This window comes from Miniopterus schreibersii, assembly GCF_964146895.1.
Source record: "Miniopterus schreibersii genome assembly, chromosome: 19".
Taxonomy (NCBI): domain Eukaryota; kingdom Metazoa; phylum Chordata; class Mammalia; order Chiroptera; family Miniopteridae; genus Miniopterus; species Miniopterus schreibersii.
In genome coordinates, this window is record NC_138119.1 from 23,750,917 (window position 1) to 23,764,043 (window position 13,127).

The 13,127-nt window shown below is 33.4% G+C and overlaps 1 protein-coding gene across 5 annotated transcripts in view; it reads right to left on the minus strand.

Annotated features, from left to right (window-relative positions):
- TPR (translocated promoter region, nuclear basket protein) overlaps positions 1 to 13,127 on the minus strand; it is a 57,604-nt gene that overhangs the window by 26,044 nt on the left and 18,433 nt on the right. For all 5 annotated transcript variants that reach the window (XM_081121392.1, XM_081121393.1, XM_081121391.1 and 2 more), the window contains exons 20-32: positions 12,415 to 12,549; positions 11,753 to 11,893; positions 10,602 to 10,767; positions 9,413 to 9,579; positions 8,324 to 8,476; positions 7,791 to 7,907; positions 6,304 to 6,507; positions 6,011 to 6,195; positions 5,190 to 5,337; positions 3,480 to 3,617; positions 3,252 to 3,383; positions 1,872 to 2,002; positions 507 to 717 (exon numbers count right to left, since the gene is read on the minus strand). In XM_081121392.1, the coding sequence (XP_080977518.1) occupies positions 507 to 717; positions 1,872 to 2,002; positions 3,252 to 3,383; positions 3,480 to 3,617; positions 5,190 to 5,337; positions 6,011 to 6,195; positions 6,304 to 6,507; positions 7,791 to 7,907; positions 8,324 to 8,476; positions 9,413 to 9,579; positions 10,602 to 10,767; positions 11,753 to 11,893; positions 12,415 to 12,549 (2,028 nt within the window). The remainder of the gene's footprint in view (positions 1 to 506; positions 718 to 1,871; positions 2,003 to 3,251; positions 3,384 to 3,479; positions 3,618 to 5,189; positions 5,338 to 6,010; positions 6,196 to 6,303; positions 6,508 to 7,790; positions 7,908 to 8,323; positions 8,477 to 9,412; positions 9,580 to 10,601; positions 10,768 to 11,752; positions 11,894 to 12,414; positions 12,550 to 13,127) is intronic.

A 13,127-nucleotide genomic window follows, 5' to 3' on the forward strand; every position in this document is an offset into this window, starting at 1 on the left:
TATTTCTCTCTCACATTGATGTTTCTCTCTCTCTCCCCCCCTCCTCTCCTCTCTCTCGCTAAAATCAATAAAAACATATCTGTAGTCGAGGCTAAAAAAATTAAATACATAAATAAATAAAACTGTATCATAGCCTAACTATAAAGAACTATCATTCTTTGATATACACAATTTTAATCAGCAATGAGTTACCAGAACACAGTTTGAAAAGGGACAATATTTGAAACAGGAAAACTGAACTAATATACCTAACATTTATTAGAATTTTTTTATGAACTTACGGTGCATTTTGGGACATATTAAAGAGCTAATCTTAAACAACAGTGCCGTAAATTACCTTAAAGTTTAGAACCTAAAAACCAATAATCAACATTATGAATAAGATTTTTATGTCATCCTGATATGTAAAATGGTGTGTGAATTGTGTAGATCAAAATTGTGTACGTCAAAAAACATACAAATATATATGTATGTTATACATAGAGCAAGAAAATCCCTTCAAATACCTTGTCTTGCTGGGCTTTGAGCTCTTCATACTGAGTCTTATACCTACGTCCAATTTTCTTGACTTGAGTAATAGTTTTGACCTTTTCCTGGATATCAATTATTTTGGCATCTAAGTCCTTCTGGATACCTTCCTTTTCAGTTCTTATTTTATTTAAATCTTCCTTTAGACTCTGGATTAAGTTCTGATTGTTAGTCAAAGATGCATTTGATCTAAAAAAAAAATCAAAGACTAAGTATATGAGACCTCTCAAGTTTTAAAATCCTTCGATTTACACTTTTTATTGTGTTGCTTTAGTAAAATTTGTATTTAAGAAATCCTAAAAAAACCCCATGCATGCTTTAAAAGATAATTCCTTAACTTATGATTATGTGGTCCTTTATAAAGATGTTATATGCTTATTAGATAGGCATACATGCCCATGTTAGAAATGAGAAAAATCCAGTTATAAGTGGTCAACTAACATACACGATTTTACATAGCAATCAAGTGTTGGTACAGATTTTAATTCACATCTGACTGATAGCAAAATCTATACTCCACTTGATCTGGTGTTGAGTATATGTTAGGTTTTGTAGACCACATACACTCTGTCACATGTTCTTTTTCCTTTTAAACAATGCTTTAAAATGTAAAAAAGCATTCTTAGCTCACAGGCCATACAAAACAGGCCTGTGGGTTACAGTTTGCCAAACCATGTACATTATCATAAACTTACATGACATGACCCTGAGTTAAGAGTATGGGTTTAACAACTACTAACTCTGCAACCTCGGGTACCTTTCTGAATTTTAGCTTTCTCATTTTTAAAATTAAGTAACATTACTGAAGAAATGAAATGCTAGACTACTGTTATAAAACAAGTAAAAAATACACGTGACAAAAATTTGTAAGCTATCAAGCATCATATAAATAGGGGTTATGACATGGACAACTGACATTAAACCTTTAAAAAAGTAAACCAGAAACATCCATTTTAATATTCAACTTATCTTTAAAAGGACAATATAAGTTCATGTAAATATTTTATTAAAATACTTCAATAGGTTCATAAATATATTCGAACCAAAATAAAAATAAAAATCTATTTGCAAAAGTTATTTTGACTGTTTAGAAAATAAACACATTTAGCCTTATACCAACTGTAGTTTTTAAAGTCATAAAATACAGAGAAGTAATTTATATAAGGAGACATAAAGAAAATTACTGTTTGCGTGGCTCCTTAAAGTAATAAAAGGGAAAGTCAGGGCTCTAATACTTTCCATTCTTTCTAAAATCAGAAAGCACTTGGGGTATCTTATAAAGAACAGAAACAAACTTCTCTGAGTCCATGTATTATAGACAATTTAAGGCTTCTTCCTTATACCTTGCAATCTCAGCTTTAAGTCTCCCAATTTCTTCAGTTAACTGCTGAATACGCTTAGTATGAACTTCCTTTTCAGAAAGGAGCTTCCGATACTCTTCTGTATCTGGATCTTTCTGTTGACTTATTAGATGCTAAAATAGCAAAAATGCATAACATGGTTTTACAGGTTTTTTCAAACCAATATGCTATAAAATAGCAAAACACCTATTATGTTTACATTAGGTATCTTGCATACACAGTAATGAAGCACCAAGCTACAAGATAATGAAGATCAAACCTTTAGTTTGTTTAGCTAAAAAGTTCAGCCGAAATAGAAAATGCCATTAACTATTCATTATCCAGGGTGGGGCAAAAGTAGGTTTACAGTTGTTCGTATGGAAATTAATACAATAATTAATTAATGAAACAAGAATAAACTGTGTTTCATGCACTAACAATGGTAAACCTACTTTTGTTCCACCCTGTATTTTCATAGTTGCAAATGAACATTTCAGAACAGTTACAATGGAGCCAAATAAAGAGATCCAAAAATCTACAAGCTTTTAATATTAAACACCTATTTCAAGAGATCCAAAAATCTACAAGCTTTTAATATTAAACATCTATTTCAATAAAGTGCCATTTACAAGGAAAAAAAGAGTTTCTAATGCATTGTAATCTAGAAACAGAAATCCTAAATATAACTGATTAAACAGGACAGAAAGCAGCACAATTTAATAGAAATATATGTAGATTTGGGTAGAAGACCCTCCTTTCTTGACTTTTCAGATTACTTATGTGATTAAAAAAAAGAGAAAGATTAAATGGGCTCTTAAATCTTACAGTCCCATTCTGATAAAATGTTTACCATCCTAGAGCATTTTCTAGGTACCAGGTGATGGGTGAACTGCTGCTTCACATTTATTGTTTAATTTTTGTAACATGAAAAGTGTTATCATGTCCTCATTTTTACACACAAGGAAAACTGCCTCTGAAGACTAAGAAACTCTGACAAATCACATAACTAACACGAGGCAAGGCAGATTTTCAACCTTTTGTTTGAATATAGAGCTGGAGTTTCCAGCAGTACTGTGTGATATGGTTTTGTCCCCCCCAAAAAGGTCTTCTTAAAGTGCTTCAATAAACTATATAAATCCATTTTTTCATGAACAAAAGTATTTCAGAGATAAAGTGAAAGCCTACATTTGGAGTTAAAATTAGCCATTTTTACAAAACATGCAAAATATGACCAAAAATTTTAAAAAACGAGTTATGTACATGTAATAGACTGTTAAACACAATAACTTTTAGCTAGTTCTTCAAATAATTTATCCCCTTAAATTTTACTCCATTTAAAAAATTTAATGTTCCATGTTTTGGAATAGGTTTAATTGCATTTACCTGGTTACGTGCTTTCCAACGTTTAACATCTTCTTCTAATAACTTCTTCTCTGCTTGCAACATACCGCTTTTCTCACTTAGCTCAGCATTTGCTTCTTGTAAAGGCAAAATATCTAACTCCAGTTTCCTCACCTGAAAATAATGCCAATTTTTTTTTAATACCTGATGTAAAAATTCGTATTTTAATAAAAATAACATGCACTTACTATTGATCAGTAAGTTACAAACCTTTGCTTGCATCTGCTGTAGATCCTGTTCTAGCCTCTCCTTCTCTTCTCTTAGCATCTTATTGGTCTCCATAACTACGTTCATTGTTTCTGTTTTCTTCATCAGTTCTTCATGCTGGGCCATTGTTTTTGCAGTTACCTAAAGATTTCAAGCACATGTATATATACACCAACATCTAACAACATGTGAAGACCTACCTTTTCCTACCAGTTCTAATCTTCCCTACAAAAAGTGAGAATTTAAATATCAACTTTTAACACTAAAGTTTTAAGTTTCTTTTTCTGTGCGCTTGTTGATTACAAAGACTAAACAAACGCAAGAAGTCACAAAGATGAAAGTAAAAAGATACTTCAAACCCCACTGACAAATAATCCATTTTACCCTTAGGTAAGAACAGCAATCCAGATCTCTATCTTTCTATTATCTATTCTTTAGATACTGAATTTATTAATAGTTTAAAAACAATGTTATTTTGGTCCTCCCCCACCTTTGTTCAGAAATTCTTTCATTTCATTCAGTTGTTTTATCACTTTGGTTTCGAGCACTTTTACTGAGTATTTTTCACCTGTAAAGAACTTCCTTCCTGTTCTCAATGGGTGTAATTATCTATCTTTTATATATTACTTTATTCCCTAACCATTTTCAAAGCTATGGCTCACAGTTGCCATGCTATAGTGTTCACAGTGGGTAGACATTCTATAATTTTTGATATAATGTGTTACTTCCTGACTTTCTTCCTACTCTATGTAAGAATTGGTTTTTCCTCTTTGATGTTGTTTGTGGGACGGATATTTTCGAATATTATTTGTGTTTCTATAGTCCAAAAAACAACAAAGGAAGCAGCAGAGACTGAGAGAATATGCAATCTTTGTTAGAAACCCTGATTTTGCCACTTTCCTCCAAGTGTTAACTCCAAAGAATTAGAGGGGCTGTTTATTATTTCTACAATGGGCTATATTTGAATTTGGATTGCTTTCTCAACATGATGTAATTCTAGAGATTTAAATTTGTCTGAAAACGTAAATTCCATAAATCTAATTATTCACTTTCCTGTGTCAATGGTTTCTATCTAGCAGTCATTCCAACTACCTATCAGTTAAAAGAAGATCAACGATTCAATTTCCTTCCTTGTAGATGTGGGGTTGTATTACTGCATCTCCTCATAATGAGGTCATGCAATAAGTTTTTGGGTGTTAGTGAGGGTTAAGGAGTCGAGCTTGTGTTGCGACCATCCATTCACTATACCATTTTCTTATCCTTTCTTTGATAGTAGTTATTATTTTTTGCTCCTTTTTTGAGGAAAAAATAACCCGTGGCAGTTTTAATCCACCATGTTTTCCTAGAATGCCTATCCAGATGCATTATGACAACTACAATTAAGGTAACTGAAATTTAAGTGCTTACTACACACCAGACAGGATTCTAAATGCTTCATGTGCACTAATTCACTTAATCCTCATTATCGTCACCCATTATTACAGATGAGGAAATTTAAGAGCAGGGAAATTACAACATCTAATGATATGAAGCTAGAATATGAAACCAGGCAGTCTGGTTACCACTCCTTTCTTAAGCATTACTGTATCATTGCCTAATAATGTTTAATGAATTGAGGAGTTTAAGAAGAAAGCTAATTTCAAGTTAAATTTTATGTTATTGGAAACTAAAATGACCTCGTAACAACTGCTTTCTTACAGCTTGGATACATACCTGGACTTTCTCCCTTTCAGCATTTAGACTATCCTGCAGTTCCTGCAGCTCTCTTTCTAAAAGTTCAACCCTTTGTCGATATCGCAGACTCTCAACCTGAGCCACCTCAAACCTCGTTTCAGCAATTTCTTTCTCTCGTCGTATAAATCTACAAGAAGATGCAAGATTTTATTTGAATAAAAAAATGACAGCAACATTTTAAAATGGGTAATTTTAATATAAGTTCCATTCACTTTAATAATAATTTTAATAATTTTCATTAAGAAATAATGAGACATTATAGACGGTGGCTTTAGAAATGTGTATCTTTAAAATGATCTGAAAGGCATTTAGTTTTTTAAAGAACCCACTCAAGTTCTTACTATCAAGTTCAACTTAAAGCCATTTATTTAAAGTGGCATATGTCTAAATGTCAAGTGACCACCATATGAGTGGCAATGGGTTTATTGGCCAAGAGACAGTATGAGCTTTATACGAAAATAGCAAATAACCCGCACTTATCTAATTTATATATTTGGAGTTATAGTTCATAGTTGTCATACCACAGAAATAAAGCATTAAGAATATACTTGGTGCCCAGCTGGGCGTGGCTCAGTGGTTGAGCGTGGACCTAGGATCCAGGCAATGGGGGTTCGATTCCGGGTCAGGGCTCATGCCCAGGTTGGGGGCTTGCTCCCCAGTCAGGGACATGCAGGAGGCAGCTGATCAATGACTCTCTCATCATTGATGTTTCTCTCTCTCTCCCCCTCTCCTTTCCTCTCTCTGAAATCAACAAAGATATACTTAAAAAAGAAAAAAAGAAAAGAATATACTTGGTTTACCTGAGAATTTCTAAAATCTGCTCTTGAGATTTTCCTTCTTCACTGAAAGACACATTCAGCGGACCTTGTACACGTTCCTTCACAGAGGCAATGACCTTGTCACTTAATTTTTCAATCTGATCATGAAGTAATCTGTTTTGTTTCTCTAGATCTTCACAGCGAGACACACACTTGGTAACTTCATCCTGTAAGCCAAGACTCTGTCATAATAGCAGGTTTTCCCATGCATATTAAAAAGAAAAACCCAAACTTTTCAGTTCTCCAGAACTTTCTATTATGATGTGCAATAATACCTTTAACACTCTCTCTCTCTCCTCCCAAGATGCTTTACACTCCAACAACTGTGATTCTGCTTTCTGGGTTGTTTCTTCCAAATGCTGACGAACTGAGGCCATTTTGGAAACCTGTTCCTTGGCAGCTTGTAGAGCTTCAACATCAGCAGCATGGAGCATCAATTCTCTTTCATACTTATTCTGAGCTTCCACAGCTATTTTAGCCTATAAGAAATTATCCCCCCATTGACACAAAAGATTAAAAATCCAAAGCTAATCAGTACAAAAGAAAAGATGCACAATGCATTATTTAAAATAAAAGTGGAGACCATGTAAATGCACCAAAATGGAATAATTAAAAGTTACACTATTATCTATTTAATGAAATATTAAAGAGCTGGTCCAAATGAAACTTATGAAGACTATGTAGTAATCTGGAACAGATTTTATAGAATAAAAGCTAAATATAACTCATGTAAAATACATGCATACACACAAAAACTTAAAAGTAAACAAAAAAATGAAAAATTAATTTGAAAATTGAATTATAGATATATTCTCTGATTTTAATTTCCAATGTTATGCTGTTTCGCAATAAGCCAAGAACCATTCATTTTTGTGTAATTTACCTTTGAAGCATTTTCCCCTGTATTGCATCGTTAAAGCAACTGTGACACACATACATGCTGTGTATATGTAGGCAATAAAGAATAGTAACCAAACAAGTGGCTATCAATATACCACTGAACTTAAAAATGAGAACATTAGTAATATTCTTACAGATATTCATTTTTCATTCTACCATTTAAATAATCCCCATTACCGTGAATTATGTTTTATCACTTTTTTGTTCATAAAAAAAAAAAACTTGTCCATATATGCATGTGTGTACATATACTTACAACAAATAAGGTGGTTTCGTATTAAGCTTTATAAAAAGTGGTGTGTGCCCTGGCTGGTGTGGCTCAGTTGGTTGGGCTTCGTCCCATGCACCAACCAAAAGGATGCTGGTTTGATTCCCAGTCAAGGCACATGCCCAGAGTACAGGCTTGATCCCCAGTAGGGGGTGGGGGTGGGGGGGTGCAGGAGGCAGCTGACTGATGTTCTACTCTCACATTTATGTTTCTCTTTCTCTCTCCCTTCTTCTAAAAATAAAAATACTAAGGAAAAAAAAGTGGTGTGTAAAAATCTGTAACCTCAGTAATGTATTAAAAATGTTTTGCCGAGGAAAGTATCTCTATCTTGCTTATAATAGTTTTACAACCAGAACTAGTAAAGGACTGCAATAGTACAAAAAAAAGAGCGAAGCCCACACTTACTCTCCTACTCCCATCTTTGTATTTTAGTGTCATCTACACTTTTCAACTGACCTTAGCCCAAGTTCCCCAAAAGTGGCAATAACCCTGCATTTCTGTAAGACTCACCAACTCCCAAACGGCATTAATGCCCCCAAGAACTGTTCCCTAGATCAAAGCTCACTCAATACTGGCTACAAGGGCAACACTTACTTGTTCCTGACAGTCGCGCCTGGCTTGCTGCTCGTTACTCAGAGCTGTGCCGGCTCTCTGAAGAGCTTCTTGTACTTCATTCTGAACACTACTGAGTGTTTTCTTTAACTCAGATAACTAAATTAAAAGAACAAGATTAAAAACCAGAGTTAACTGCCAACTTATTTTTAAAGTAGTGAAAACAGACCTTTAAAAGCCCAATCACCCAAAGGGACTTCTTACAAAGTTTAAAAGTTATAACCTGATATAATCTACAAATTTTGCAGCTCCATATTCTGTCTCTAATATTTGGAAAAGTCAGGTCTCAGGGAGAAGTTTCTAAAAAGCAGCACTGAGACTTACTACCATAAAGCAGTCTAAAACATTCAAAGAAAACATGAACACATGGTAAGAGCAAAATACAACATAAAACTAAAATTGTATGTGCTCAATCATCTGTTGAGATGAACCAAATGGTAACTAATGAACTATTTAAGAATTCAAATACTTATATACACAAACAAAAAGACTGATATGGTAATAACCGAATTTACCTGTTGTTCCATGCTCTCTATGGCCTTTCTCTTGTCATCCTGAAGTTCCTGTTTTTCCTTCTCTACTTCCATCAACTTCTTTTCCAACTGTGTCTGAAACTCGGCTGACTCTTTTAAACGAACTTCAATATTCTTACGTACTTCTTCTGTTACCTTCACCATCATCCAAACAGTAGGATACAAAATATTATACACATTTAAAATTAAATAATTACTTTCTCCAAATCTAAACTAAACTTGAAAAGTACTAAAATTATTTTTTGCCTTTTTTTTTAAAGCCACCAAATGCTGATTAAAGAGTTCAGAAACATTTAAAACTATAAGCATAATTTACCTTTCGACTTGGCCACCGGACATTTTTCTCTTTTGAATTGAAATTTCCAATTCTCATTTCTCTGTCAATCCTCATTATCCACTTGCCAAATCTGTTCTTTCTACTAACTACTGAAAGAATTCCCCCCTCCACGTATTTTAATTTCCATGATGCCAACCAGAAAAAGATCTTTTAAAACTATGACCCTAGACTACTGATATAGTCTCCAAAACAAATTTTGTGTCCTTCAATCTACCACATTAATCTTTCTAATTAAAACAAATTATGGCAATAACATGTTGGGGGGGAAAATCAACAATTTTACATTCAAAACATTTCACATTTGGTTCTCAACTACACTCATGATTATATGCATCAGTATTCAACGTCACAAATTCAATACACTAGTCAAACTAGCCTTTTTTATCTTGGCTGAGGTTCCTGCTACAGAATAACTTTGACTATCCAAATGATACTTTCAAGGCTGTGCACAAATACCATCTGTTTTGTTAAGTCATTATTGTTCAGAAGACAAATATCCTTACCTACCTGCCATTCACATTAACATCTGATCTGTAACCTTTGCTACAGCAATTATACCCTTCCTTGTTCTGTGGGTTGTTTTTATCTCACTTATTAGACTCAAGCACTTTTAAGAGGTAAGCATAAGGATATCAGTCCAACTTGCCCTTACCACAGTGCCTTACACACAGCAGGCTCCTAACTGGAAAAAAAAAAAGTCAGTGCATTCAAATTGAATTCAAAATTGTACATACCTGTTTTTCTTTATTAAGGGATTCTTCTAAACTAGTAACCATTGCCCGATACTGTTCCACATTACTAGTACTTGTTTTGAGTCTCTCCTTCAAGTCATTCACCTGCTCTTCTGTCTGCCTCAATTGACTCAGAAGATCATCCACATCTTCTTTGTTGCTAGGCTGACCTAAAATATTTAACAGCTTTCTTAAAATTAACATTTTAAATGATATAAGAGATTATCATCAAATAGTTTGTGAAATTAGGATTAAGGCTCAAATGTAGAAGAACTTAACTATCTACAATGTATATTTCAACCTATGCTGAATACCAAAATTTAAAAACATTATTTGGTCAGTGTTATTTCTTTTTAAAAAAATCAAATATTTGAAATCTGCTGTTACAAATATTAAGGATATTTAAGAAAAGAGTACAAAATATTTCCACTGAACTGAGGAGCTACCTGAAGGAATTACTGATTATTATCATTTAAACACTGTTTAGTCTAAAACACCAAATCTTTAATCATTTAGCCTAATTTTCATTCTAAAATCCTTGGAAAAGGAAGAAATTACAGATTGAAGTTTTTTTTATCAAATGGTATCAATAAGAGAGGACTATTAGATATGTATTTATGTACATACACATATACATACACACATACATATACAATTACAGTTTTTTATTTCTCTTCTATTAAGAAATAAAACCATATAGAAAGATTATCTGGACACAAAGGCTTTGCACTTGAAATGGTGTATTCCCACAGAGAAGCAAAATCTAAGGAAACAAATCTTTTACCTGAGGCTATCAAAGAGCAAAAATTAGGAATACTGCTCTGAAAGACACCAAACAAATCAATTATTTCTGTAAATGAGCCTTGTTATTATAGATTTAATAAGTAGCTACATCTCAAAACGGAGTTTAAAATTCAAATATCAGCCTCCAAAAGGTATATGTTTAAAGTATGAATAATTGATTTCAACAATTGGAAAACTAAGATCATACCTTGCCAGATGCCTGCAGCACTATTTTGAATCTTCCAAGTCTGCAAATCTATTAATTTAGGCCTAAAACAGCTTTACTATATGAAGAATAAAAGTATTTTTTTTTCTTTTAATAGTACCCACAAAGAAAAGACTATTTATTGACAGATGTTACAAATGTTTCTAAAGAAATACTTTATTTCCAGTCTAAGCATTTAGTTACCTTTACCAGTTCTCTGTGAGGACTGGGAGGCAAGCTGGACTTCCATATTACTGAGGTACTGTTTCAATGTAGCAATTTCCTTCTGAGCATTTTTTAATAGTTCTTTTGTGTTAAGATGAAGATTTGTCTCAGTATCCAGCTGCCTCTTTGTATCTAAAAGTTGAACCTACAAGAAAAAAATACATTAACCCTACAAACACTGTTTTAAGAGTCTTAAATAACTTGAAGTTCAATTTTCTTTTTTTTTACAGAACTTTAAACTCTGGCTGAGATCAGAGTAACAGAAACACAGAAACCAGATTTACCTTCTCATCTGAAATAGCCCACTAAAAAAACCAAAAACCAAAACCAAACAAACACAGACCCCATACATCAGAGAAACAGAAATGGACATGACACATAAAACAATTTCACAATTGTGGGTTGACAGGATATAAGAAAGGCTAGCTCTACAATTTTCTTAGCTTACTGATTTAAGAGTGCCCAGGCTATGACACAGTGTAAGGGAAATGAGGAAGAGACCAGCAGGCTCCCTGAATTGAGAACACAAAACTGAGAGTACAAGGCAGCTAAATTAGTTTGAATTCATAAGATAGACCATTAGAGAGAAGAGAGCTATACAGATAATACACTGGAGATTTGCAGAGGATCCCTCTTGAATATTCAGTGAAACTGATCAGCACATGTATCTGAAGTTACCCCAGACAGGGTAAAGAATCATCCAAAGAGACTGGAGTGAAGAGTGCCTGGCGCCAGTCAGGGATAATGCCTTTTCCCAGTAGCCAGACTGAAAAAAACGCATAATCCATCAAACACTGAGGACCAGTACTCAGGAAGGTCTAACTCAGAAATGAGCAATAACTTGTTCTAGACTGAGCACTGCTTTGGGCCTGCCTAATAAATCATAAAAAGCAACACTCAAGAGAACAAAGCTCAAGATTTACAGAAATACAGAAGTATCCAGCACTTGAGAGGGTAAAACTCACTGTGTGTAGCACCCGATAAAATTATTAGGCACACAGAGGCAAGAAAGAGAGTTTGTAAGGTCTCATTAAAACATGCTTCAACAGGAGATGACAGTGTGTCCACACACCAGCTTGACTGTTGAACAAAAACAAACCCACAGAAATTCAGAACCCTGACAGACTCACGTCTAGGTTCCTAGTAAGCGTGTGCCTTTGCTCCACCTCGTTTTCCAGCTTCTTTTTTAGATGGGTTATCTCATGGTCCAGTTTTTCTATCTGGCTACTAAGTCTTTGCTTGGTTTCTGTTTCAGATCTCTCTAGTATTCCCTAAGGTAAAGAAAAGATTTTGGTTATGCTTTTAAACAAAGTTAAAAAAAGGAATACAAATGAGAGGATATAGGGGATTACAGGATTACACCATTTCTACATGAAGTTAATTAAGATCTATGACATTGGCCAAGAAATTTATTTTGACACTTTACATATTAAAACACCTATTAAAAAGTGAAAAAAAGAGAAACATATTAAAATAGTAATTCAGATTTCTTCAAGTTTTATAGCAAAAAATAAACCCCCCCAATTTAATCTTGTAAACAACTAAACTGCACAGAACTCTGTGAAAGTAGACCTGAAGATCAAAACTGCCAATTGGGTGAATTTCAGGTCTCTTTCATGTTTTATTTAGAATATTGACATATCTTAATAAACCTCAAAATTCAATGATCACCATAATACATGACAAAAATGAGATAAGTTTTCTAATGAAGAAAACTGAGACGATATAATGTTAAAGCTATTTACATTTAACTTTAAAATTGTTTTCTATATGCGCCTTTTTATTTGGTTACCTGAATTGTTTGCAGATTAGTTAGCAGTAAGTTTTGCCCTCTTTGTTCAGCTAACAAAGACTCTCTTTGCTGAGAAAGACGAACTTCTGATAATTTAAGCATTTCCTTTTCTTTTTTCAAATTTTCTGCTCTTACCTTGAGGAAAATACAAATGAAAACAATGTTGAAAAACAATGTGTCAAATGTAATACAATTATAAATTAAAATGATCATTTGTTACTCCATATTCTTGATGCTAATTAGAGACTATTTTCATTATGTAAGAAAATATAACTTAGTTTCATGTGTTGAAATGTGAAGCAAAAATGACAGGGAACACCAAAAGATCAAAGGAAAAAATCTTGCAATGACCACAAATACTTATATTTCTTTGCTCTAACAAATCAGACTTTAAAATAAAAAATAAAAAATGTCAGAGTAAAAGAAACACAATTGCAAAATTATGCTACAGGCTACTTGCATACTGTTAAATTATTCAAGTGTTAGAAGGTAGCTTGGTTACTATCTGAGAGTGCCAACTAATGTATTTAAACTTTTTCCCCCCATGAAGAGTATACTCTGAGTCTCGGGACTTTCGAGGGTGATTTGAAGATCAATATCCTCAAAGTTTTCATATTGACATATTAATATTTACATATTTACATAATCAATCATAAAACTAACTCCACCAGTTTGAAAAAGTACATTCCCTATAAAGGAGTGGAAGAAATATA